This window comes from Bison bison, unplaced genomic scaffold (genome assembly GCF_000754665.1).
Source record: "Bison bison bison isolate TAMUID 2011002044 unplaced genomic scaffold, Bison_UMD1.0 scf7180017864181, whole genome shotgun sequence".
Classification (NCBI taxonomy): Eukaryota; Metazoa; Chordata; class Mammalia; order Artiodactyla; family Bovidae; genus Bison; species Bison bison.
This window is the reverse complement of record NW_011494753.1, coordinates 3,915,182-3,942,669: the sequence shown is the minus strand read 5'-3', so window position 1 is coordinate 3,942,669 and position 27,488 is coordinate 3,915,182. Positions and strand designations below refer to the sequence as shown.

The following is a 27,488-nucleotide window of genomic DNA, read 5'->3' as shown; positions in this document are numbered from 1 at the left end:
GTGCTTGGGACACCACCACGGCCAGCTTCTCTGCAGAAACTTTACTATCCACGTTCTCTGGGGATCCCTGCAGGAACACCCCATACCTGCTTGGGAGTCTAAATGAACACTCTGCACACTGCTTTTAGGAGAGGGTGATTTCCATGTTCTAAAACTACAGTTTACCAATGGCCTCATTTGTTTGTCATGGCCGTAACTTCTTGTCACTTGCACTTCACCATCCCTTGTAGCTCTCAATGCCCTGTGACATATCATGTGCATTTCTATAGACTGTCAGCCCCACCGTCCACTCCAATGGCCCTGATATGGACATACAGGGACACACAGCAGGTATTCCAAAATCACCTGGTGAATGAATGAGGCCATCAAAGGCTCACTTGGCCATCTTACATCTTTAATCTTACCAAGTATCTGCTGACCCATGAGTCAAATATTAATCTCAAATCTATGTAGAAAGTATGATTAACCACTGATAAATAAGAATTATACTAAAAACATTATTAGCCTCTTTTCAAATTACATCTGTTTTCATCTCAAAGATCACAGGGATTTTTAAAGAAAAAGCTACGTTCACTGCCCAAGTTTTCAAGTTCATGGTAACCATTAAGATATGTGTTATGACAACCACAAAAACACCTGCCTATCCAAACTCTAATTTCATTATTAAAACGACAGTTTGAATTCCATAGCCTTTATGGGTAAGATGCACACATTTATCTCCGCTAATTACTATGTGTTTTGTTGACTTTTAAAGATTTAAAATGATAGCCCTATAGTCATTTGATTGTTGTTTCAAACAGAAGTCAAGAATTTAAATTCTCAAGTCTTACTAAGGACCCAAATATTTGGAGTTTTGAAATGCTCTGATATGTAGCTGCACATCTGTTTTGTTTTGTTCAGAGAGGAAAACTTAGGGTCATGGAGAAGCTCATTAAAATTCAGACTTGGGCATTTTCAGAACCAGAGACACAAACAACCCGCACACGACACTCTAGGCCCTCAGACAGCATCTGCCCAGGGAGCGGAGCTGTACCTGGGGGTCCATCCTGAGGAAGGTGTGAGGGCCTCTGCTGCTCAAGGTGGACCTCTTAAAGGTTTTGCTGTGATAAAAGTGGTAGTAATCGTCCAGGTTTCCAATCTGCAAAACAAGAAGCAGGATACCACCAATCAGTATGGTCTCACCAAACCCTGCCTCTCAGAACACCTCCCCCTCCTCTGAGAGACCCATCCTGCCCCCAGAGCGAGATCACCCTCCATGACACTCCCCCGCTCACATCCCTGCCACAGATTCTAGGTCTGTGAATGTCAACTCGGAGACCCCTTTCTGGATAAACACTAGGTGGTATTTCCGATGAAGTACATGCTCCCCAGATCTTGCAGTGAGTTTGTATCATTTAAAGTTTGTATTACCATGGCCAAGTTATTTTAGACAAGAATTCCTGTTCATTTTGGGTTAAGCATCCCTGAAGCAGCTCAGTTCGTGTCAAGTCAGGTCTAAGTCTACACCAAACACTCATTTATAAACAAACTCCATGCTCTCTGCCCCCCAGGGTACACTGAGACATCTAAGAATGAATGTCCGTTCCCAAGTGCAGCAAGGAGCCAAGGCAAACACGCAGCCCCATCTGCTTGGGGACTGCGGAAAGGTCAGCTGAGAACACCCGAGTCCCAGGGTGTCCCGGCTCTCGGCCAGCAGCGGTCTATCAGGGTGGATTTCAGCTGGAGGGCTGGAGGGGACGTGGTAGGCTGCTCCTGCACCTCCTCCCGCCATCCCAGCCCCGACCTGCCTCGTGTCTCACAACCCTGGAGCATCAGGACACTGTGCTCAGGAGGCCTGCCTCTCCTAAATTCCACTGGCTGCTGGAAACAGCTGGCTGGGCATGAGCCCTGAGCAGAGCCTTGTCACTGAAGATGGAGCAAATGCTACACAAACTCTCAGGCTGCCCTCCTCAGGCGGAACCATCCTAGTTTCTCTTCCAGCTCCTGACGAGAGGATGGATTTAAGACAGACTGTCCTCTGCAGGAGTCAGATGTCATGGTGACAAGCCTGGTTTCAGCCAGACAGGCCTCATCCAAACCTTGTCCGCTCCCTTCACCATGCATGATCCTGTGATCCTGAGCAAGATTCCCCTCCTGCAAACCTCAGCTCCTTACATGTACAGTGGGGATAAAACTACATACCCCAAGAACTTGTTTAAGCAGGACTAATGTGCACCCAATTCACCATGACCTTCTGCTGCCCCTCTTCCTGCTCACAGACACTGCATCTGTCCAGTGCAGTGGACGGGACCAGGCAGAGACCTAAAGGGACATGGAGATGTTGAGCAGCCATTTCCACGTCTTTCCACAAGAAGACTGCGCAGGTGTCTACAGAGAGAGCCTGCTTGACTGTACCCTTTACCCTCATATCCAGAAAACCCAGCAGTCCGGCTGCATCCTGCTTTTCAGTTTCCAGAGACACCGCTTGTCCTTGAAATGAAGAACCTCCTTGTTTGCTCAAGCTTGCTCCAGGGTGTTTCAGTTGTTTTCAAGCACAGAACAGCGAACACCATGACAGCTATGAAGGTTAGCCAGTTAGAGTCTATATGGTGTCTGTCTAATTTAGTGCCTTGAACACAGTTGCTGTTCAGGAAATCCTGGCTGTATTAGGAGCTGGAATTCTCACCCTGGCTCCTCCAAACCCTCCCTGGGCCTGGGATACACCCTGACTCAGCTTTACCTGCTGCGGAATCTGGGCTTCAGACCCTCTCTTAGTCTCCTTCTGAGAACAGTAACTACTATCTTCAAGGTTTGTTCCAAGACAGTCCCTCTCCCCTCTCCCCTCACTATACACACACCACACACACATACACATACCACTTATACACACACTCACACACACACACACACACCACACATACATACCTCACATACACCACACACACACTACACATACACTGCATGCACATACCACACATACACCGTACATACACACACATCACACATATACCACACATACACACACACACACCACAGGCGAACTTCCCCGGAGGCTCAGTGGTGAAGCATCCGCCTGCCAGTGCGGGAGATCTGGGTTCAATCCCTGGGTCAGAAAGATCCCCTGGAGAAGGAAATGGCAACTTACTTCAGCATTCTTGCCTGGAGAATCCCATGGACAGAGGAGCCCGGTGGGCTACAGTCTGTAGGGTCACAAAGAGTTGGACACCACTGAGCGACTAAACAACAACAATACACGCACATGTACACATATACAGAGTCGGGCACAGCTCTTCATATACAAAGAGCCAGCAAAGTACCTGGCAGGCAGGAAGTGCTCTATACATGGTTTTCTGCAATTATGACTCTTGGTTCATTTTCTACTTCAAGCATCTTTTCAACCATCATAAACCTCATTATTTCTGCCCTGTTTTGCACAGAAGCACTCTTATTTCTCCTCCTACAGTTAACTGCTCACTTTTTCACTAAAGTTAATTGTTATGTCTGTCAAAGGGCTCCTCCTAGAGCAAGCCAAGCTGTTATTTAACAACAATGCAGCTTTAACTTACAGCCATGTTTAATCCACAAGTGGCCACCATCCCTGGGAGATATATCACAACTTTGGGTCTTTTAACTCCAGGTGTTCAAATCAATTTCCACTCAGGACATGGAGAAACTAAGAGCTGAATCCAATGTGCTGACAAGGGGAGGGATTAATTTCAGAGCTGCCAACTATAAGCACTGGGCTTCTCAGGTAGAAAGGTGGTTAAGAATCCATCTGTCAATGTAGGACACACAAGAGACGCAGGTTCAATCCCTGGTTTGGGAAGATCCCCTGGAGGAGGAAATGGCAACCACTCCAGTATTCTTGCCTGGAAAATTCCATTGACAGAGGAGCCTTGTGAGCTATAGTCCATGGGGTCGCAAAGTTCACAGGGTCACAAAGAGGCAGACACGACTGAGCATGCACTCATAGATCCTAAGTAGGCCCGCATCAGGGTAGCCCTGGACGCCACTCAGGGCAGCATCTGGCCCTAGAGCAGCCCAGCCTCTCTGCAAAGGCCAGTCCCCAGGCCATGCAGGCCCGTGACGCTGCCCCTGTCCAGCTCCACCCTGAGCAGGGCTCAGAGGGTCTGCACTGAGGAGAGTCATTTCCATTGAGCAATTCCAGGGAAGAACAGATGGCTCCCATGGTGCTGACCAGACAAACTGCCCCGGGGGCAGCAACGGGCAATGCCACATCTATTTTGGGAACTTATGTGCAGCCCAGTATGGACGATAAAGGTCTGGGTAAGGTGCAGGGGAGAAGGGGACACCAGTCAAGGACACCCTCCCATCCTGACAACACCAGGTGCAGAAGCTGGAATCTGATTCAGGAAAAAGGGCAGTGAGTCAGGTCACTGGCTATTGGGAACTCTGACAGTTGCCACCCAGATCCTCCCAGGGTTCTGTGTGCATCTGTATACCCTCTGGGCCCTCCTGGGGCAGGATGCAGGCATGGGGAGCAGAACTCGTCCTTCCTTGAGATGAAAGATTTGTGAATGGAGCAGAACCTGTCCTTCCTTGAGATGAAAGATTTGTGAACAGGCAAACAGAGGGCAGACAGGGCATGGGACAGAAGGCTGTCTGACCCTGGAGAGACTGTGAGGGCAGGAAGAGGGAAGAGGGAGGAGGCAGGGCCAGATGCTGAGGAGGGAGTCCTGACACTGGGAGAGGCCCTGGCACCACCCTCACCTGGATGGACGTGACATCCTGAAGCCCAAGGACGCGCCATGTGGTCAACCACGTCTTGACCCACTCAAGGGCGGCAGCGGGCAGAGGACGGAGAACAGGCAAATGATCTATCTCCTGCTTATTGTGTTAGCTTTTTAAATTGTGGTAAAACAGGCAGAGGGCTTTCCAGGTGGTGCTACTGGTAAAGAATCCACCTGCCAATGCGGGAGACGTAAGAAACACAGGTTCGATCCCTGGGTCGGGAAGATCCCCTGGAGGAGGAAATGGCAACCCACTCCAGTATTCTCGTGTGAAGAATCCCATGGACAGAGGAGCCTGGTGGGCCACAGTCCATGGGGTTGCAAAGAGTTGGACATGACTGAGTGACTCAGCACACAGAACAGACATAATGTTTACCACTGTCACAGTGTTTAAGAATCTATAGTTCAGGACACCAGGCACATTCACACTGTCATGCAATCATCACCATCATCATCTTGGGAACCTTCTCATCTTCCCAAACTGAAACCCTGCCTCCATTACATGTGAACTCCCACCCTCTGGGCCCTCCTGGAGCAGTGTGCGGGCATGGGGAGCAGGAACCGTCCTTCCTCGAGATGAAAGGTTTGCGAACAGGCAAACAGAGAGTAGACAGGGCACAGAATATCTGCTCTGTCTCTGTGAACCTGACAACTCTGGCTGTCTCAGGGGAGCCACTGGCTCTTCTGTGACGGGTTTGCTGCCCTACCATGATGTCCACGTTCACCCCTGTTGCCACAGGTGTCAGAACTCCCTCTGTCTTTCAGGCTGAACCACACTCTATGGTGGGCATATGCCATCATCGCTTGTCTATTCGCCCACTGATGGGCACTTGAGCTGCTTCCACCTCCTGACTGCGCTGAGTGAAGTGTGCCGTGTCTGTTGGTGACCCTGCTTTCCATCCTAGGATGTACACACAGCTCTTGTTTCTGTAAGTAAAGCTTCCCTGGGGATCCTGTCCACAGCTGCCCCCACACTATGATGCCGAGCCCAGTGGCTGCCACAGGGACCCTTTGCCCCCTCACCTAAAACAGGCCATGTGCAGACCTTACAGAGAAGGCCTGCCAACCTGCAACTCTAGAATTTGCTGCAGGACGTGTCTGGGGTGGGGGTCCACCAGTCTGAGGCCAGACCACCAGTCCCCATACCGAGGGGTTCTGCTTAGGAGGTCAGCGCCTTCAGCATCTTATCTAGTCACGGAGCTGCCTCCTCTCCAGGCACCATCCTTGTCCAGTGACCCGGTCACTCCCATCTGACTCACCCTCCCCAGCATCAGGACTGGTTGGGAGTATGAGGTTTCCAAGATGGGAAGAAGGTCAGAAAGGATCAAGAGCTAGCAGAGCGGGAAGCTCTGCTTCCCTTCATGTCCCTGCCTGAAGTGGGACGTGGCCCAGCATGGATGATGTGGCATTTACCACGTGGCTGTTTCCTGCCCCTTGACTCGCACCCCACCCCCCACTCAGTGACCTTCCCCACCCGGATTACGCCCTCCCGCTCAGGGCACTGTCCCTCAAGCTCACCAGGGCCTTCATGAAATAGGAGGACAGGAGAGCAAGACACTGGGGATGTGGCCACTGGCTGGGGTAAACATATGGACACTTGACTGCCCCTGGCCTCACAGGCAGGGGTCAGGGAAGAGCCACAGAGATGGCCCCACTTCACAGATGGGAAAATTGAAGCCAAGGGGGCTAAGCACAGCATTACGTTCAGACTCTCCCCACTGTGCCCAGACAGGCGACAACCTCACACTGAATGACACAGAGGCACACGGGTTAGGGCTCAGGATCACTGCAGCACTACTGGTACGGCCTCAGGGTCAGACCAACAAGAGGTGGAGTCAGAAGAGCAGACAGAGAAGTGGCGGGGGCAGGGGGCACAAAAGACATCATAAGTGCAGGGCAACCCCATGGGTAAGAAGAGGCCCTTATTTTCACTTGATTTCTGCACTGACATTAACGTGGGCACTTGTCCCAGCTCCACAGTCCCGCTGTCCCGGACACTGTGCCCCAGCCGCCATGCCTGCCCATGCTCTGCACACCACCTCCCTAGCTGGTGGCTGAGCCACCTGCTCGACTGACCCCGAGGCAGTGGCTGCTGCAGAACCCTGCTGCCCAAGTGCCCAGGCAGTCTTCTCTTCTTCCTCTCCTCCCATTCTCTCCAGCTGCTGACCAGCCCTTGCTGGCACTGAGCCCCCAGAACCTCAATCCACTCTGCCTCAGTGAATCCAATCTCCAGTCTATGAGGTGTTTTTAAGTTTTTTTTATTCTGGCAGGGGTGGGTAGGTCTTGGTCACAACATAAAATTTTTGTAAATGCTTTTCTTTTTCTCATCTGTGTTATTTCCACAATGGGTTAATCAGAGCTGTTCTCTTAGCCTACTGCACTCGCCAGAAAATGAACAATCTGCTGAGTGTGCGAGGTCCACATCTCTTCACTCAACACTGGTATGTAATTATACACATTAGTTGATAAAATTGGTAACATCAAAACCCTGGCTAAGTATTCTAAGCCAGAACACTGGAAGAAATGGGATCAAAGAACCCACAGTGAAGAGCCGGATGTGGTTCCCAACTGGGACCCTCTATGAGGCACTTTAGAAACCTAGTTCCACATGCCCTTGGTGCAAAATACAGATGGAAAACAGGCACAAAAAGAGCAGGAAACAGCAAGTCCTGTCTTTTCCTTCTCTGTGCAGCTCCCAAGGCCCCTGATTTTTGTTGGGGCTCCTGGTTCAGAACACGGCAGCCCCCTGTCCCAGGCCTCCAGCTGAGACAACACAACCTGAGCCTCACAGCAGCCTTACAAGGCAGGGGCCATCTTCACTTTCATGGTGTAGATGGGGAGACAGAGGTTCTGAGTGGTTCAGAACCGCCCCCTCACTGCACGCAGCACAGTCAGGAGGTGAATCCGAGTTCACATCCCTAACCATCACCCTTCTGCCTCTGGACATATCTCCAGCACTGTTGTCATGGTGACCCCACTCACCCTACCTGGTCCCCCGCAACACACTGTTCACAGCAGCCCAGGGCCTTGTGGGGCTCTCTCTCCTTCCTACCAGTGCAGGAACCTGGAGAGAGACCATTGTGGCCCATGCACACCTCTGATGGGTGTGTCTGTGGATGGACAGGCATAGAAATGGGTTCCTGTGTATTTATGTACATACATATGTAGATGTATGACTGCATGTGTGCACAGATGTGAGAATGTGCATATATACATGCATGTTGTACATTCAGATTTGTGTGTACCGACATTTGGTGACTGCAGCCATGAAATCAGAAGACGCTTGCTCCTTGCAAGGAAAGCTATGACAAACCTGGACAGCATACTAAAAAGCAAAGTCATCACATCACTTTGCTAACAAAGGTCTATATAGTCAAAGCTATGGTTTTTCCAGTAGTCATGTATGGATGTGAAAGTTGGACCATAAAGAAGGCTGAGAGCCAAAAAATTGATGCTTTCCAACTGTGGTACAGGAGAAGATTTCTGAGTGTCCCTTGGACTGCAGGGAGAGCAAACCACTCAATCCTATAGGAAATCAACCTTGAGTACTCACTGGAACGACTGATGCTGAAGCTCCAATACTTTGGCCACCCGATGCAAGGGCCAACTCAATGGGAAAGACCCTGATGTTGCGAAAGATTGAAGGCAGGAGAAGGGGACAAGAGAGGATGAGATGGTTAGATAGCATCAACGACTCAATGAACATGAATTTGAGCAAACTCTGGGAGATGGTGAATGACAGGGAGGCCTGGTGTGCAAACAGGAGCAAACTCGCTGTGGCTGGGCCTGCCCCCACATGGAGGTCCTGGTCGTCGAGGTCTGGACCACCTCCAAGAGGCACCGAGCTACAGCTGAGGGTCGTGCCCCAACCCGAGGACAGCTCTTCCTAGGAGAAGGCCCTTCCACTTCTTGCCTGGCCCTTCACCACTGGCCTACCAGACCCCCAGCCCCCACCCAGCATGCTGAGCTGGGAAGGCTGTGCCGACCCCCACAATCAGAGCATCACCCTGAACTCAGCACCATCTTGCTGTCCTCACCCTTACCAGACCCCCTCCTCCAGAGGAGTCCCTCCTCTGGGTGAAGGTACCACTGTCCTCCCAGGCATCCATCACCAAGCCCTCCAAGAGAGACAGCCTGAAGGGTTCTCAAGTCTGGTGGCTCCCTGTTGCCCCCATCATGGGGCAGGGCCCTACTGCCTCCTAGCCTCCATTACAGTCTCCACCACACCACCATCCCTGCCTCCTAGAGGAGCAGAAGCCCATGGGCCCCTCACAGGGCATATGCATGTCTCCATGACCAAGCCAGGTCAGCTCTCCTTCTGGCACAGGCCTGGCCTCGCCAGCATCACCCCTGTACTCTAGTGATGTTGCTGTGTGTGAGGGACCCTTGCTTGCTTTCACACCCCCAAGCCTGCTCACGCCAGCCATCTCACAACAAGTCTACCTCCTGCTCTGATTTTAACCATCACCTCAGCTGTCATGGCCCCCAGGAAGCCCTCTTGGACCTCCCAGAGCCTAGTGTGCCTACATGTGCCCATTATAGCCCATCTTCTGTCCCTTCCTCCAAGATAAGCTCCTCGAAGGCATGAACTGTCATCTGTAATAACCCACAGGCACTGGCAGCATCTGGTACACAGCAGGAGGCCAAGAAATGTTTGGTGAAGTGAACAGACCTTGAGTCACACTGGAAGGACACACATCTTCTTGTCCACACACACAGAGCTGTCCAGTGTAGCGGTGACCAAGACCTTAGGCCTCCCAGTCGTCTGGCCTTTGGGCTCTCTAGCCCCCTTCCCAGGACAGTCCTGAGGCTGTGGATACAGGAAGACAACCCACCAGCTGAGTGGCTGGGTGAGGCCCATGTTGGCCCCTCTAATGTCCATTCCAAGGGTTGCAGGGCTCGGAGGCAGGTGGTGGTGCTCCTTGGAGAGGAAGCATCCAGGGGACCACGGGTTGAGGGGGTGGGGGGCAGCAACAGCTTGTAAAGTCCAGTGAAGAAGGGGCAGGGGCCAAGTGTGATGGGGAGAGAGGCCTGGGCTGGGGTGTTTACAGGAAGAGCCCCTCCTGTCCTGCTTTTCCCATCAGTGTAAGCATAGCTAGCTTCATGTCACCTCCCTGTTTATGCAGGGCAGGTGTGAGGTGGGAGGGATCCGGGGTGCTGCCAGTGGGGCGCATCCTGCCCTCCTGGAGGAAAAGGAGATGACTTGGCGGTTTCTGCAGAGCTTCGAGAACAGAAGAGGAGGGCCCCGAGTCATTTGTCAAGTCTGCTGTGCAGCAAAGTCATTGATGAGCGTGCTAGGTCCACCCCAGATGACATTCCATGGCTCCAAAGGTCCACCACCCACTCAGGCCTCCAATGGCTGTGACCTCAGACACTCAGACGCAGGTGCAGGGCTGTCAAGCAGTGAGGTAGGGAGGCTGGTCAAGTGCACACTCTGCTCTGTCCCTGGCTGCCCCACCTCCTCCTGGGCCAGCACAGTGGAATCTGCCTCCGGGGACAGCTGATAAGTAGTCGTGCCATGTCAAACCTCAAGGATGCAGAAACCAATGGGCTGCAGATGAGGCTTCTGACTTTGCAAGAAGGTATTCAGTTTATCACTCCTGGAGCTGCTCCTGGCTGGAAACAGATGTTCTGAGCCCGGCTGCTCACAGCTGCAGTGGGCTGGCCGCCGGGCCGCCGGGTCGGCATCTCCCAGGGGCCCCAGCTCTGAGAGAGGCGTCTGTGTTTCAAAGTCTTGGGCGTCAGAGTTCAGTTATATAATGTTACTGATCCCAGTTGGTCTGCTCAAGAAAAACATAACTAATTAGAGCCTATAAAAACCTACACACCAAATTAATCTGGCCTTGTGCTGGTAACTTCCGCCTAAAGAAAGTCATAAACAGAGATGGCCACTGAACCTATATTTAGCCAGCATTGGGTTACCTGGTATTTATAATGAAGGAAGTCCAGAGAGAGAGAATGGACAAGTTGTTGTTACTTTTAAAAGCCTTTTTAAAAAATCCTGCTTCCCATTTTGGTCACAGAGACACACAGCGACACTCTGTTACTGCAGTAATTAAATTCTGACCCAAGTTAAGGTTATTGCACAATTTCCTAGTCTGCTCAAATTGCTTTCTTCAAAACGCATCCACCCAAAGCATGTCATTAAGCTGCTCGACTTCCTACAAATTCCTGAAAAACCATTAATTTTTACTTAACAGACTTCATTTTCTCTTCCCTGAAGTCACCAAGCCGAATGGTCCCGTTTCAGATGAGGATGGTTAATGTACAGATCAAGCTACACCTTTTACATCCACAGAGAGACATCTGAAAAACTGCACGGCCTTTCTGAAGATTTTCATCTTAAATCCTTTACTCTTTAAAGGTATCTTTATGACTTCCAGAATTAGTCATTTATCCCATTTCTAAGCTTGACCACCCCTCAATTCCATGAAGCTGACTTGATGGTGAGGGTGAGGCTGGGTTCACACCATGTCCCTGCTGCCTGCTAACTGCTCTGCAGTGCGTGGTCTCCAGAGGGCAGAGGGATCCCTGACTGAGAAGCAGTGGGCAGGTCAAGAATAGGGACCTGGAACTCTTACAAGGAGGCCAGCATCCCGATCCTACCTCAGCTCCTGTAAGTTTCCAGCACCTCACTGGCAACTACTGTTGAATAGGAGCCCCGTCATGCGGCCTGCCTGCAACCACTTGCTGCTGCAGGCAGCCCACGGTCCTCGAGACAGGGACTGGGCTCTCCTCACGCTAACACATGCCTTTTTTTTTTTTTTGCTGAGCATGGAAGACATATGGGGACAGCCTCACCCCAGAGGGTCCCATCTCCAGGTAAGAGAGCCTGGGACAGACACGCCCACACTGCTCTCAGCAGAGAGCACCTCGGCAGCTTGTGAGTCGAGAAGATGCTATCAGCAACCTTTAGCACAATGGCCACACAGCACTCGGGGTGGTGTGGGGTTGGGAGATGGTCAATGCTGGGATGCCCTGAGCAAAGAAACAGGGGAAGGCCCACCTGGTCCTACTGGCCCCCTCCCGGGCTCCCCAGAAAGAAGGGCCAGCACCAAGCTGCAGCCTAGGGTTACCTGACAGAGGCGGGTGAGAAGGCTACAAGATTTGATAAAGAAGATTTCTGTCCTTGTGAGAGAAATGTTTAAGACTCAAAGTTTAATATCTGAAACTCTCACTTGAGAGGAATTATCCTAAGGGAAATTAAAAAGTGTTTTGAAGAAATTAATCTTTAAAATACTCACTTTAAAAATACATCACTTCAATACCCTGAAGAAGAGAAAGCAGGGATTCCAACAGACATGTGAACACTAACGTTCACAGTAGCCAAGAGAAGGCGGCAACTCCAGTGCCCATGGATGGATGGAGCGATTATAAGGTGCAGTCCATGCCCACAGGGACTATCACTCAGTCTCAAAAAGGAAGGCAGCTCTGACATCTGCGACAGCATGGGTGAACCTTGAGGACTTCACACTCAATGAGACAAGACACACACAGGACAATCCTGTGTGACCCCACGGAGGCAGGAGACGAGTCACAGTCACAGAGACAGCGACAGTGGGAGTCAGGGGCCGGGGAGGGACAGAGTTTCATTTCTGGAAGGTGAGAATGTTCTGGAAATGATGGGGGTGATGGGTGCACCACAATGTGAGTGTACTTGATGTCACTGAACAGTTCACTTAAAAATGGTTAATATGGTAAATTTTATTATGTATGTGAAGTTGCTCAGTCGTGTCCGACTCTGCGACCCCATGGACAGTAGCCTACCAGGCTCCATGGCCCATGGGATTTTCCAGGCAAGAATACTGGAGTGGGCTGCCATTTCCTTCTCCAGGGGATCTCCCCAACCCAGGGATCAAACCCGGGTCTCCTGCATCGCAGACAGACGCTTTACCGTCTAAGCCACTAGGGAAGCCCACTATTTTACTGCAATTACAGAAAAAATGTCTCTATGTTCCTGTCCCACTCTTCCTAAAACTGACTTCTCTCCGAGGTCACTCTGGGTGCTGGGCACCCCTAGCCCCAGTGACAGCAGCGCTGGAGGCCCGAGGAGGGGAGGTGCAGCCGCTCAGGACAGGACAGAGCCCAGCAACACTGCCCGGCTGTGATTACCAACTACTCTGGGCTCCAGGCCGCTCATCCCAGTCCTGCATCCCTCTCTGTTACGTGGCTTCCCCTAAAGGGAAAAGAGACACCTGGGAGGGGACAGCCATGCCCATGGAGACAGCCCACGTTCACCTGATCCAATATCCCTTAACTCCTGATGCCTGTCCTTGGGGGTCTGCTGACCATGCAGCCCAGGCCCATCCTGGAAGCTGGCCTCTTGGCAGGTGGGGGGGTATGTGGGCTGACCCTGCTCAGACATGAGGCTTGTATTTCACAGAGCTAAGAAACCTTCAGTACAAGCACATGAGTGCATGCTCAATCACTTCAGTCGTGTCTGACTCTGCAACCTCATGTAGTGTAGTCTGCCAGGCTCCTCTGTCCATGCGATTCTCCAGGTAAGAATACTGGAGGGGGTTGCCATGCCGTCCTCCAGGGGATCTTCCCAACCCAGGGATCAAACCTATGTCTCCTGTGTCTCCTGCACTACAGGTGGGTTCTTTACCTCTGAATCACCAGGGAAGCCTTCAGCAAAAGCACATGAGTGCCCAAACTCCACAGTGTGCACTACAAGCACACAGGAAGAGAGCCATGCACTGTTGTTTGGCTTCAGGACTCAACCCCACACCTGTGACTCACAGTGAAGAGTCCCCTGGGGGACAGCAGCTGCCCCAGCTCCACCAACACTCACCTGGAGGGCCCTTTCCCAGCCACACAGCATGTCCTGGTTTATAAACTAGAGCAGGGCCTCGTGTGGCTCTCCCCATCGGGCCTTTTGCTGTGGTGCTGTGACTGTCCACACAGCTGCGGCATCTCAGGTCGGGGTCTGCGGGGGCTGCCCGTCTCCGCCCTAGTCGGACTCTACTCTCTGAGGAGACGCTGAACCAGCGTCTCTCCGTCCCTTTCATGCTAACATGATGGTTTATGGAGTGTGTGGCCATAAAAAAATCCCAACAGAACTTTCATATTCAAAGTAAAACTTCAAAAGTACTCATTTATAGGCAAGAAGTCAGTGTGTAAAAGGAAAGAGAGAGGAAACAGATCACCCTGTTCTGTCTGCCCTCTCTCCGCCCACGATTCACAAAGTCAACACACACGACTGTCTGCCAGAGACTCGTGAGCAGGGCCGAGGATGCCCCCCAACACAGCACCCCGTGTTCACTATGCCCGGGACAACCATGCAGCTGCCGGTACCTGTCCGCTCACAGCTCTACTCTCTCCACAAGGCTCCAGGCAGGTCCCAAGCTGGGTCACAGTGTCTGGGACCTGCCTCTGGGAGGAGATCCACAGAAGTGAGCAGCCCAGGACAGGTGAGGGAGGCCTGGTGAAGGCTCTTCTGCAAGGCCGGCACTCAGATCACAGACTCTGAGCAACAGGTGACCCGTTGCTCCTACAGAGAAAGGGGGCCCATGCTTTGAGAAGCTGGTATCCTGCTAGTGGGGAGAACTTCTTTACCAGGATTCCGAGGAAAAACAGGGCAAGATGGGGCCAGGGCAGGGAAGTGATGGCAAAGGGACTCTGGTCACTGCCTAGCATGGAACTTAGGGCAGGGGAGACTCCACACACTGACTGAAGCCTTGGAGCCAGACTGCCTGGATCTAAGTGCCAGGTCCTCCATTTCACTGAAGAGACTGCAGGCAAGTTCCTTAATTTCTCTTTGCTGTCATTTCCCTTACTAGGCAGCGGGGATGACAGCACCCCTCTCTAATCCCCCCACCCCACCCCATGGTTGCTGGGAGGATAAATGAAGCAGGACACATGTGAGATGCCTGCCCAGGGCCTGACACAGGGCAGGCTGTTGTTCAGGTAGCTTTTTCCCTATCATTTCTATAGGAAGTAATATGTATCTCACTTTGGAGGGAAAATGGATTGCAACAAAGTCAGTCACAAAGCCAGATAACAAATCCCATTTACTCTTTAATTTCAATTAAAAACACACACATAGTTCTTTATCAGCGGTCCCCGTGGGAAAAACACTCCCACCTCGACAGAGCCAACAAAGCGGGAGTGAACAGTGCACCGCCTACTGGCCAGGCCTGCCCCAGGGCCACACTGCCCACCCCATCTGGCCATCCTCAGGGTGTTTCAAGTCCCTGAGAGAGACTTCCTTCTTGTTCCTTTTTCATCCATGTGTAGAGAATGAGGTTGCAATATACAATTGGTTCTAGGCTGAGTCACTTTTTTCAGCTCTGTGAGGTGAATTCATGCCTCTGTCATCACTCATGTGACCAAATCTGTAAGACAAGCTCTGAGTGAGGTGCGCTCATTAGTTCTGTGCGGTTCTGTCTGATTTATGGTTCCTCACTGGAGCCGAAAACTGGCACCTCCACACTCTCATTGGCAGACAGATGGCACATCCCCTGAGTGGGAACAGGGTACCCAGAGACTGAATCCTTGTGCCCCCAGGCCCAGCAGCTTTTCTTCCAGAGCCAGATCAGCAGCGAGGACCTGCTCTTCCCAGAGGATGATGGGCAAGTCCTCTGGGAGGGTGATGCCGAGCCCCACGGGGGAAGAGAGAGCCAAGTTGAGGCACAGACTACATCTGTCCTGAGACCCGAAAGGATCTAACATGACCCTTTGGGTCACACTCCCTCTTTGCCTCCCTGTGGGGAAGGGACCAGCTCTCCTATTTTTCAAGAGAAGCTGGTGGAGGGCCTTGGGATCAACACATACAAACGACTATATATAAAATAGATAAATAACAAGGACCTGCACCATTGCACAGGGAACTATATCAATATCTTGTAATAAACTATAAAGGAAAAGAATCTAATATATATATATTTATTATATATGCTATATGTAATACATATATAATATAAACATTAAAAGTGAATCACCTTGCTGTATAGCTGAAACTAATACAATATTTTAAATTAACTATTGTTCTTGTCTTTTAGTCATTAGTCATGTCCGACTCATTGTGATCCCGTGGACTATACCTCGTATACTTCAACTAAAAAATTAAAAATTATAAAAAAGTAGGTAGCACTGAATTTATCGTTCCTATCAATAAGCTGAAGTATAATGTTCAACTTTAAAATGCAACTCTTACAATACTTTATAATAACTTTCTAATTTTAAAAATTATTTAATAATTTTTTAATTTTATAATAAACTTTGTAATACTAAAACTCATTAAAAAAGAGATGCTGGAAACAAATTTCTATCTGAAATATCCCAAAACTTAATTTTTTTACATTTTTATTTTATATTGGTGTACAGTTGATTTATATGCTATATTAATTAGTTTGAGGTGTACTGCAAAGCGATTCAGATATAACCATACACACACACACACACACACACACACGTATCTATTCTTTTTCAAATTCTTTTCCCATTTAGGTTACTACAGAATATTGAGCAGAGTTCCTCCCAATGTTTAAATAACCAACCTAGACAGCATATTAAAAAGCAGAGACATTATTTTGCCAACAAAGGTCTGTCTAGTCAAGGCTATGGTTTTTCTCGTGGTCATGTATGGATGTGAGAGTTGGACTATAAAGAAAGCTGAGTGCGAAGAATTGATGTTTTTGAACTGTGGTGTTGGAGAAGACTCTTGAGAGTCCCTTGGACTGCAAGGAGATCCAACCAGTCCATCCTAAAGGAGATCAGTCCTGGGTGTTCATTGGAAGGACTGATGTTGAAGCTGAAACTCCAATATTTTGGCCACCTGATGCGAAAAGCTGACTCATTTGAAAAGACCCTGATGCTGGGAGGGATTGGGGGCAGGAGGAGAAGGGGACGACAGAGGATGAGATGGCTGGATGGCATCACCAACTCAATGGACATGGGTTTGGGTGAACTCCGGGAGTTGGTGATGGACAGGGAGGCCTGGCGTGCTGCGGTTCATGGGGTGGTAAAGAGTCAGACATGACTGAGCGACTGAACTGAACTGAACTAGTTAGTAATTATTCCAATTTTCTGAAACCATTCTAGATCAAATAAAATATAGCTAGGGGGCTGCATGTACCCCTGGGCCCCTCTAGAGACCATCTCCCACTTCCAGGGCCTGCCCTGTTCTGTTCTCACAGTGCTACTCCTCTCAGGGCATCTCCCCATGAGCAACAGACCCGGCAGCCTAGAGTGAGCCCCCGTAGGCTCTACTGTGTTTGTCCCCAGTGACAAGGACAGTGTCTCATGCAGCCCCTACTAAGTCCTCTCACTGAACCCTTGGGAATCCCTATTATTGTTTTTAAACGAGGGAATTTCCTGGTGGTCCATTAGTTTTAACAGACACAGATTTTCAGTTTTGCAACAGGAGGAGCTCTGTCAGTATACCCAATGCCACTGAAATGTCCACTGGAAAATGGTGAAAATGGTGCATTTTATGTTGCATGTATTTTACCATAAGTGATCACTTTTTAAAAAAGCCTCAAACAAACAAAACACTCCTCCATCCATGTGGTGTATCTGTATACCATGTCTTAGTCTCAGCTGAAAGCTCCCACTTGCCTGGGAGCCCCCAGTCAGCAGTGTGTCCTGGTTTTCTCAGTCCTGGTGTCTAGCCTAAGTGTTCACGGCTCTCCTTCTGACCTCAGAAACACTGAGGCTGGACAGTCAGCAGGGTGATCATGGGCAGCCTCCTAGGAAAGGATGCTCCTGGGAGCTTTCCCCCCACCCAGGTCCACCCACCCGCCACCCCTGTGCTCCAGGGGTGGCCACCGTCACAGGGTTCCCCCTCCTTTTTCCTTACCACTGTGCCACTGACAGAGGACTTTGATGACCTGATAAACAACCCTCCTGACACCCTGACCTCAGAACTCCCCTCATCTCTCCCAGACACCCTGCAATTCCAGCCACAGTGGGCATGCCCCTGCCAGGCCCCAACACCCAAATCCCTCCTTCACCACAGCTCTCCCAACCCATCCACCACAACCTGGATGCTCCTGGTCACTGGCCCACCTGCCCCACCTGGTCCTCTGGGCCTGCTGTTTCAATCACTGCCCTCAGAACCCTACCTCTAGCGACTCCTGCCTTTCCAGTCCCCTGACCAAGTGGTCAGGCTGTCACCTAAGGAGACCCTGAGCACTACCAGGCGTCCCAGTAACCAGAGCACACGCCCCAGAGCCAGACCCCCCCAGCTCAGCCCTCGGCTGCCTCCCTTCTGTGGGCCCCTCTGATCCCTCAGACAACTCTCCCCTGCCCTCTTCTGTGAAGGCCCTTGCCCAAACTCTCTGGTGCTGGCCCCTCCCCTCTGCCCTCCCTCAGAGGCTACACCCCCTGTAGCCTTGTCACCACTATCCATGCTGCTCCCGCATCCAGGCCCTTCTCCTCCGTCGGATAGGATCCTTCTCATCCTCTGGGGCCAGCCCAAACCTGTTCCTCCTGGACATGCCCCAGACTGCAGAGGCCGTGAGGCACAGCAAAATCCCCAGAGAACAGGACAAAAAGGCAACAGAGACATAGGGTCCAGAGGACCCAGAACTCCACCCCAACAACAGAGGACAGCACTCTTTCCAGACACATAGGACCTTATCAAAACCTGATCCAGGACCAGGGCTAGAAGCAGGTCCCCCACAGCATCCAAAAACTGATCTCCAAGACAACAGTGTCTGATGGCAGTGGAATTAAAAGCAACATCAGTAAGGTGAAGAGGGACTCAAAAACTGCACACACTCAGAAATTAACAAACATGTTCATATGACTCATGGGTCAAAGAAAACATCATAATGGGGATTTAAAAATGCATAGAACTGGATGAGTGAATATACTACATACAACAACTTTATAAGCACCAGTGAATAAGGCAGTGGGAGGGAAATGTATTACCTTAGGTGCTCATATTAGAAGTAGACACACTGAAAATTCATGAGATTAAGAGTCTAACTAAAACCATTGTTTAACTAAATAAATAAACCATGGGAGAAAATAATAAAGTTAGGAGCAGAATTCTGCAAAAAGAGAAAATAAATTTATAATATAGAGAATAAACAAGGCCAAAATCTAGGAAGAAGGGCAAACTCACAGCAAAATCACCAAAAAAAACTGAGAGAAGACACAAAGAAGTGATGTTGTAAATGAAAGGAGACATACAACTACAAATAAAGCAGAGAATTTAAAAATAATAAAGAAGCACTATGAATGATGTTAAGCTAACAAATTTGAAAATGTAAATAATATAAGAAGTCCTTGGATGTCAGACTTTCCATTAAAGAAACAGAAGCAGTAGTTAAAAAAATGTTTTCTATTACACAAACAGGCCTACACAGTTTTATGGGTAAGTTCTACCAAAATCAAGGTGAGAATCATCTCAGTCTGCCACAAACTTTTCCAGAGAATAGAAAAAGAGTAAAATTTTCTAAGCCCAGAAAATCTTTAATATTAAAACCAAACAAGGACAGTACAAGAAAGGAATATATCATGGGTTCATTTTTTTTATGAATACAGAAGAAAACTTTTAACTAGAATATTAGAAAGCCAAATTGAGCAAAGCAAAAACAAAATAATCCACTGTGACCATGTTTAGATTATCTGAGAAATGCAAGGGTATTTTAACATTAGAAAATCAATAAACGTAATCATTACATGAACAAGATTAAAGGAGAAGCAGGAGAACTTTTGCTAAAATTCAACACCCATATGATAAGAAGCTCTTAGCAAGTTATAAAGAGAAAGGAAATTCCTTAACCTGGTAAAAAGCTATCTATAAAAACAAACAGCAAGTATCCATCTTAACAGGGAAATATTGAAAGCATTCCCAATTACTAGAAAGAATAAGGGAGTTTACAGCAAGGTGGTTGGATATAAGAACAATATTTTTAAAAAGTCAACTGGGTGATTTTTTTTAGCAACAACTGCTAGAAAACTTAAGGTACCATCAGTTCAGTTCAGTTTAGTCGCTCAGTCGTGTCCGACACTTTGCGACCCCATGAATCGCAGCATGCCAGGCCTCCCTGTCCATCACCAACTCCCAGAGTTCACTCAGACTCACATCCATCCAGTCAGTGATGCCATCAAGCCATCTCATCCTCTGTCGTCCCCTTCTCCTCCTGCCCCCAATCCCTCCCAGCATCAGTCTTTTCCAATGAGTCAACTCTTTTCATGAGGTGGCCAAAGTACTGGAGTTTCAGCCTTAGCATCATTCCTTCCAAAGAAATCCCAGGACTAATCTCCTTCAGAATGGACTGGTTGGATCTCCTTGCAGTCCAAGGGACTCTCAAGAGTCTTCTCCAACACCACAGTTCAAAAGCATCAATTCTTCGGCGCTCAGCCTTCTTCACAGTCCAATTCTCACATCCATACGTGACCACAGGAAAAACCATAGTCTTGACTAGACGGACCTTAGTTGGCAAAGTAATGTCTCTGCTTTTGAATATGCTATCTAGGTTGGTCATAACTTTCCTTCCAAGGAGTAAGAGTCTTTTAATTTCATGGCTGCAGTCACCATCTGCAGTGATTTACAAAAAATGTGCAATTCCTATATATAAAAAATTTAAGGTATCCATATACTGAACAATGGTGTGATCACTTACCTAGAGCCAGACATCTTGGAGTGCAAAGTCAAGTAGGCCTTAGGAAGCAACACTACAAACAAAGTACGTGGAGGTGATGGAATTCCAGTTGAGCTTGTTCAAATCCTAAAAGACGATGCTGTTTAACTGCTGCACTCAATATGCCAGCAAATTTAGAAAACTGAGCAGTGACTACAGGACTGGAAAAGCTCAGTTTTCATTTCAATCCCAAAAAGGGCAATGCCAAAGAATGTTCAAACTATCACATAACTACACTCACCTCACATGCTAGCAAAGTAATGCTCAAAATTCTCCAAGCCAGGCTTCAACAGTATGTGAACCAAGAACTTCCAGATGTTCAAGCTGGATTTAGGAAAGGGAGAGGAAGCAGAGATCAATTTGCCAACATCAGTTGGATCATAGAAAAAGCAAGAGAATCCCAGAAAAAATATCTACTTCTGCTTCATTGAGTATGCTAAAGCTTTTGACTCTGTGGATCACAACAAACTGTGGAAAATTATTCAAGAGATGGGAATACCAGACCACCTTACCTGCCTCCTAAGAAAACTGTATGCAGGTCAAGAAGCAACAGTTAGAACCGGACGTGGAACAAAAGACTGGTTCCAAATTGGAAAGGAGTACGTCAAGGCTGTATATTGTCTGCTTATTTAACGTACATGCAGAGTACATGATGTGAAATGCTGGGCTGGAGGAAGCACAAGCTGGAATCAACATTGCCAGGAGAAAGACCAATAATCTCAAATATGCAGATGACACCACCCTTATGACAGAAAGTGAAGAGAAACAAAGAGCCTCTTGATGAGGGTGAAAGAGAGTGAAAAAGCTGGCTTAAAACTCAACATTCACAAAACTAAGATCATGGCATCCAGTTCCATCACTTCATGGCAAACAGATGAGAAACAATGGAAACAATAACAGACTTTATTTTCTCGGGCTCCAAAATCATTGTAGACGGTGACTGCAGCCATGAAATTTAAAAAGACACTTGCTCCTTGGAAGAAAAGCAATGACAGACCTAGACAGTGTATTTAAAAAGCAGAGATGTTACTTTGCCAACAAAGGTCCATATAGTTAAAGCTACATTTTTTTCCAGTAGTCATATATGGATGTGAAAGTTGGACCATAAAGAAGGTTGAGCACCAAAGAATTGATGCTTTTGAACTGTGGTATTGGAGAAGACTCTTGAGAGTCCCTTGGACTGGAAGGAGATCCAACCAGTCAATCCAAAAAGAAATCAACCCTGAATATTCACTGAAGGACTGATGCTGAAGCTGAAGCTCCAATACTTTGGCCAACTGATCTGAAGAGTCAACTCATTAGAAAAGACCATGATGCTGGGAAAGACTGAAGACAAGAGGAGAAAGGGATGACAGAGAATGAGATGGTTGGATGGCATCACTGACTCAATGCACATGAGTTTGAGCAAGCTCCAAGAGATGCTGAAGGACAGCAAAGCCTGGTGTACTGCAGTCCATGGGGTTGCAAAGAGTCAGACACAACTGAGGAACTGAACAAAAGAATGTAAGTCTTATATATATAAAGTTACAAAACTTTGCTAATAGACATTAAAGGAGACTTAAATAAACAGACATACCATGTTCACAGACAGGAAGACCCCATATCAGAAAGATATAACAACCACATCTAACAGATTTATATATTTATATAAAAGTTCTGGCAAATTTCAAACAGGATTTATTTGTTTTGTGGAACCTGTCAAATTGATTCAAAGCCAACATGTTAGACCCAACAGCCCAAGAATAGCCTAGATATTCCTGGAAAAGGACAAGACATCAAGTTTTATTATAAGGCTTCAGCAAGAAAGGTGATGAGGCACTGGGTCAGGGACAAATTAACCCAGGGAACAGAAAAGAGACAGACCCACGCAAATACTGAACTTGATTTATCAGAAACATCAATTAAAATGAGGGACTTAGAAACTGATGGTGCTTGGAAATTTATACAGGACTGGGTGGAGGGAGTTAAATCCCTTCTTCACATCAAAAACAAGTTCAAGCCAGAGTAAGTATTTAAGTGTGAGACATCAAACCAAAGCTTTTAGAACTTACAGGAATGGGCCAGATATATTCTGTTTAGCTCCCTACATCTCCTTTCCAACCTCTTCCACCTGGCTCTCTGCTCCAGGAACAAGGACTGTGTCAGCAAGCTCTGCACCCTCTGGCTGAGGGTGCGGTTTGGTCCTGGAAAACCCTGGGAAGGGAGCAGAGCGGGGATGGAGGAGAGTAAACAGGCCGAGCTACTCCCCTGGCTCTCCCTGTAGGGTCTCCTAAGCTTGCTGTGTCTCCCTGGAAGTTGTGGCTCTTCTCAAGGCACCTGGTCAAGGCCATCTCTCCTCCTAGGCTCCATTACTTCTCACTCTATCCCTTTGGGGCTGTGGGATAAAAGCAATTCTGTTGTTAACAGTCTCGGGTGGTTTCTCTGAACTCCATCCACACCTGGGGAAAAGTGAGCTATCAATTTACCCTCCTCCCAGTACCCTAATTTCTCCTGCTGAGATCCTGACTCATAAAGCAATCCTTACTGCAAGCGATCCTAAAATAGTCCCTCAAAAGGGGATCCTGAGATTGGGCTATGTACACATTCTTGGAGTACTGAGACAACCACCTTGCTGGGACTGGGTGTGTGCATGTGTAGGACTCAGGGTAATCCACGGCACTGGGTGACACGCAAATCCAGAGCATCCGTGATTACACATACTGATACATGAGATGAAGTGCAGGAGGTGCATGGGGCCTGGAGAGAACAGGTGCCTGGCAACCTGACAACTGTGACTGCAAAGCCTGTAAAGTTGGGTGGATTCTGCTTATGGCTTTAGAGAGCACACGGTGGGGGAGGGAGGGAGGAGGGGAATTAAAATCCATAAATCAGTAACTAAGAACACATGTGGGGAACCAGCAGGCCACTGTTGCACCCCAGAGTGCAACTTTAAGGTTCCAGAGTCAAAAAGAAAAAAAAAATCACAATGCACAGCACTTTGAAATAACAACTGGGAAAGGTGGTGGGAAGAAGTGGGCCCGTCAGACACACTGGTCACAATTAGACCTGACTTCATTTATCTACTGAAGCAGCCCTCCCACCAGTGTGAGCAAAAGGTGTGTCCCTGTGTCCCTCACAGTAGGGCCTTTCCTCCTCTGGACCCAGCCCACACCCCCGCTCCACACCCATCCATGAGATGGGCCCCAGAGGTCATGGAGCTGCCCTGGGGGAGTCACTGTGCACCAGGAGAGCCTGCACAGAGAGAGCAGGCTGAGGGGATGTAAACCACGCAGACAGGGCCAGACAAACTGACCCAATGCTTTCCCCACACCAGGACCTGTAACACATAACTCAGACATGCAGGGCGTGTTTACAGTCGCCGAGACCAGCCAATCAGCATCAAGAGAGAACCAAAGCTGATGGCTGGGGAGGTCAGGGTGCTGGAACTAAGGACACCCATGGGGCAGTGGCTCTCAAGACGCACAGACACTGGGTCCCCAGGGAGTGGGGGAGGGGCTCACACATCCAACAGCCAGGCCTGTGTCAGAGGTTTTCATCTCCATCTCTAAAAGGGTCGTCCCTGCTGCGGTTGGTGTCAGTGGGTAAAAGTGAAGGGATCAGTCTCCTGGAAACTGCTCACCAAGGGGTAAGAGCATGCTTGGGAGCCAGGTGGCGTCCCTTACAGGCTCCAGGTAGCTGTCTTCTCTGTCTGGCAGGTGACAGGGCTGCTCCACCCCACCACCTCTCAGTGGGAACCAAGGATTCTGAAGTCAAGGCCAGTGGCAGGCACAGCTGACGGAGGCCAGGAGGGGGTGAGGTGATGACAGAGGTGGCGTGAACCCAGGAAAAGAGGGGCAGCCCCTTGACATGTGGAAGCTGAAGCCCACTGAGCCACTGTGCACCGTGCAATAGAGTCCCCAGGATCTCAGTGCCCAGACCCAGAGCCCCTCGGTGACCACAGGAACACAAGCTGCCTTCAGGGGAGGACTGGGCAAGAGCAGCTGGCGTGAGTGAGGGCCTTCCCCCACGCCCTCAGACCCCTCTCAGGTTGGGATACACTGGGGATACCCAGACCTCCCGGTGGACATCAGACTCAAGCTCTGCATCCACACTGGTCCCACATCCCTGAAATACCACCCTGGCCCACAGGATCTGCCTTGAACTGACACAACCTTCCATGTGTTCTGTTATATTCTGTCCAAGGACTGGGTCCACCTGAAAGTGTGGGATGGCAACATTCTGTTATATTCTGTTTATGGACTGGGTCTGCCTGACAGTGTGTTCAGTGCCCCCGAGGGACCTCCTGGCTCACTTCCCAGCTCCAGAACACAGAGCCTAGCACACGTGCCAGGGAATGATGACACGCCCTGACCTGCTCTGGGGTGCTAGGATGGGGCTATTCTAAAGGAAAGGCCACAGTGCCGTCTGCTGCCCTCTGCGACACTGATGGATAGCATGGGAGAGACTGTTGACCTCAGGTACGGAGGGGCTTCTTCAACAAGAGCACAGGAAGTGCTCTTGAAGTCCCCCTGAAGTCTGGCATCACCAGGGCAAGAGGGAGAAACCAGGAAGACTCTATCACAAGGTGCCTACACTACCTTTCAAGTGGCACAGGGCTATTTGATGGTGGACATAAATTAGTTTACAATATATACAGTGAACTCTAAGGAAATCTCTAAAAAAAGTATTTTACAGAAGTATAATTGATGTGTTATGTCAGTAAATAAAACAGAATTATTAAGACGCTCCATTATAATTAGAGGAAGTATAAAAAGCAGGAAGAAGAACAAATGATATTAAGCCAATGATATCAGCAATGATTTTACATGTGAATGGACTAAATATACCAATTAAAAGACAGAGAATGAAAGAATGGATTAAAAAAAAATCTTTGTACTTCAAAGGGCACCACCAAGAAAATGTAAAGACAATCCACAGAATGGGAGGAAGTATTTGCAAATAACATACCTGGTAAGGGACTTGTGTCTAAAATATGCAATAATAAAAAGACAAAACAATTATAAATGGACAAGGGATCTCAACAGATATTTCTCTGGAGAAGACATGCAAGAGGCCAAAAGCCCATTGGAAGATGCTCAACAGTATCGGCCATCAGGAAAATGCAAACCACAACTACAACAGCACTAGAATGGGTACAACACAAAAGATGGATGATAGCAAGTGTTGTTGATGAGAATGTGGAGAAACTGGAAAACTCATACACTGCTGGAGAGATTGTAAAGTGATGGAGCTACTTTAGAAAGCAATCCAGTGGCTTCTCAATAGGTCAAAGAGAGCTACCACACGACCCAGCAATTCCACTCCTACATATAACCCTAAAGGAGTAAAAGCATAGCTCCACACAAAACTTACCAATGTCCACAGCAGCATTACTTGCAAGAGCCAAAAGAGCAGAGCAAAAAGAACCTCAATTTCCATCAACTGACAAACAAATAAAATATCCAGATACTGGTATATCCAAACAGAGGAATATTTGGGATATTATTTGGAAATAAAAAGAATAAAGTACTGGAACATACTCAAATGAATGAATCTTAAAAGCATGCTACGGCAGGGGTCTCCAACTCTCAGGGCATGGACTAGTACCCATCTGTGGCCTGTTAGGAAGCAGGCTGCACAGGAGGAGGTGAGCATCGAGCAAGCGAGTGAAGCCTCATCTGTATTTACAGCCACTCCCCAACACTTGCATGACCACCTGAGCTCCGACTCCTGTCAGAGGTGGTGGCAGTAGATTCTTACAGGAGTATGAAGCCTGCTATGAACTGCATGTGTGAAGCATCTAGGTTGCTTGCTTCTTATGAGAATCTTAACACCTGATGATCTGAGATGGAGCTGAAGCAGTGAGGCTAGTGCTGGGGAGCAGTTACAAATACAGATTATCATTAGCAGAGAGATCTGATGAGTCCACCTGTGTTGACAAGACAATGCCTGTTTCTGTGGGAGATGTTTTTCAGGAGGATGTGCAGGAGACTGTGTTATGTGCACTTTTGTTGCCAATCAACACCACAGCTGCAGAACTATTTAAGCCTCTAAATGATCACATATCAGAACACTGAACTGGTCATTTTGTGTCTGTATATGCTCGGATGGAGCAGCTGCCATGACTGAATGGCTTCTGGGTTTCACTACTCACGTCAAAGAGGTTGCTTCTGAATGTGGGTCTCCACACTGTGAAAACATTTCTTTTAGAAAAGCAGCCCCCACTGGCAGCACATTTCAGTGACACAGAATGGGTCACAAAACTTGCTTACTTCTGTGACATATTCAACCTGCTCAGCTAACTCAATCTATCACTCCAGGGAAGAATGACAACTGTGCTCAAGCTGGCAGATGAAGTGACTGCATTCAAAGTCAAACTGGAATTATGGGGGCGATGAATGAACATTGGGATTTTGATGTTTCAAACAGTAGCAGAGATTTTTAAAGAGACTAAGAGTTTGAGCCTTATTTTCCAACCATGAAAGACCCCCAGACTGAGAATGCATGGATCTGCCACCCACCTGTGAATAAGCCAGATGAACTGACTTTATCTGTGCTAGAAGATCAGCTGCTTGAGATCACAAATGATGGTGGCCTAAAGAGTATGTTTGAGACGACTTCAAATCTCCATACATTCTGAATTAAAGTCAAGGCAGAATATCCTGAGATTGCACAAAAGCATTGAAAGCCTGCTTCCATTTCCAGTATCCCATCTTTGTGAATCAGGGTTTTCTGCAACGACAGCAACCAACACAAGATTCCAGAGAAGACATAAGCAACACACTTGGGGTGTCACTGTTTCCTGTCACTCCCAGATGGGACCATCCAGGTGCAGGAGAACAAGCTCAGGGCTCCCACTGATTCTGCACTATGGTGAGTGGTATAATCATTTCATTATATATCATAATGTAGTAATAATAGAAACAAAGTGCACAATAAATGTGATGTGCTGGAATCATCCCCAAACCACCCTCCCCTCCTCTTCCATGAAATCTGTCCCTGCTGCCAAAAAGGTTGGGGACCATTGTGTTAAGGGAAAGAAGTCAGTCACAAAAAAGACCACACACTCTATCATTCCATCATGTGAAATGTCCAGAGTAAGCAACTCTGTAGAGACAGAAAGTAGATTAGTTGATGCTTAGGGCTGGGGCAGCCAGGGCATGATGGGGCGTGGCAGCCA

General features: G+C 48.5%; 1 protein-coding gene across 1 annotated transcript in view; it reads right to left on the bottom strand.

Moving 5' to 3' along the window:
- Nucleotides 1–27,488, bottom strand: part of PCSK6 (proprotein convertase subtilisin/kexin type 6) — a 179,333-nt gene that overhangs the window by 119,788 nt on the left and 32,057 nt on the right. The window contains exon 4 of the mRNA XM_010843399.1: nucleotides 1,034–1,138. Coding sequence (XP_010841701.1) covers nucleotides 1,034–1,138 — 105 coding nt within the window. The remainder of the gene's footprint in view (nucleotides 1–1,033; nucleotides 1,139–27,488) is intronic.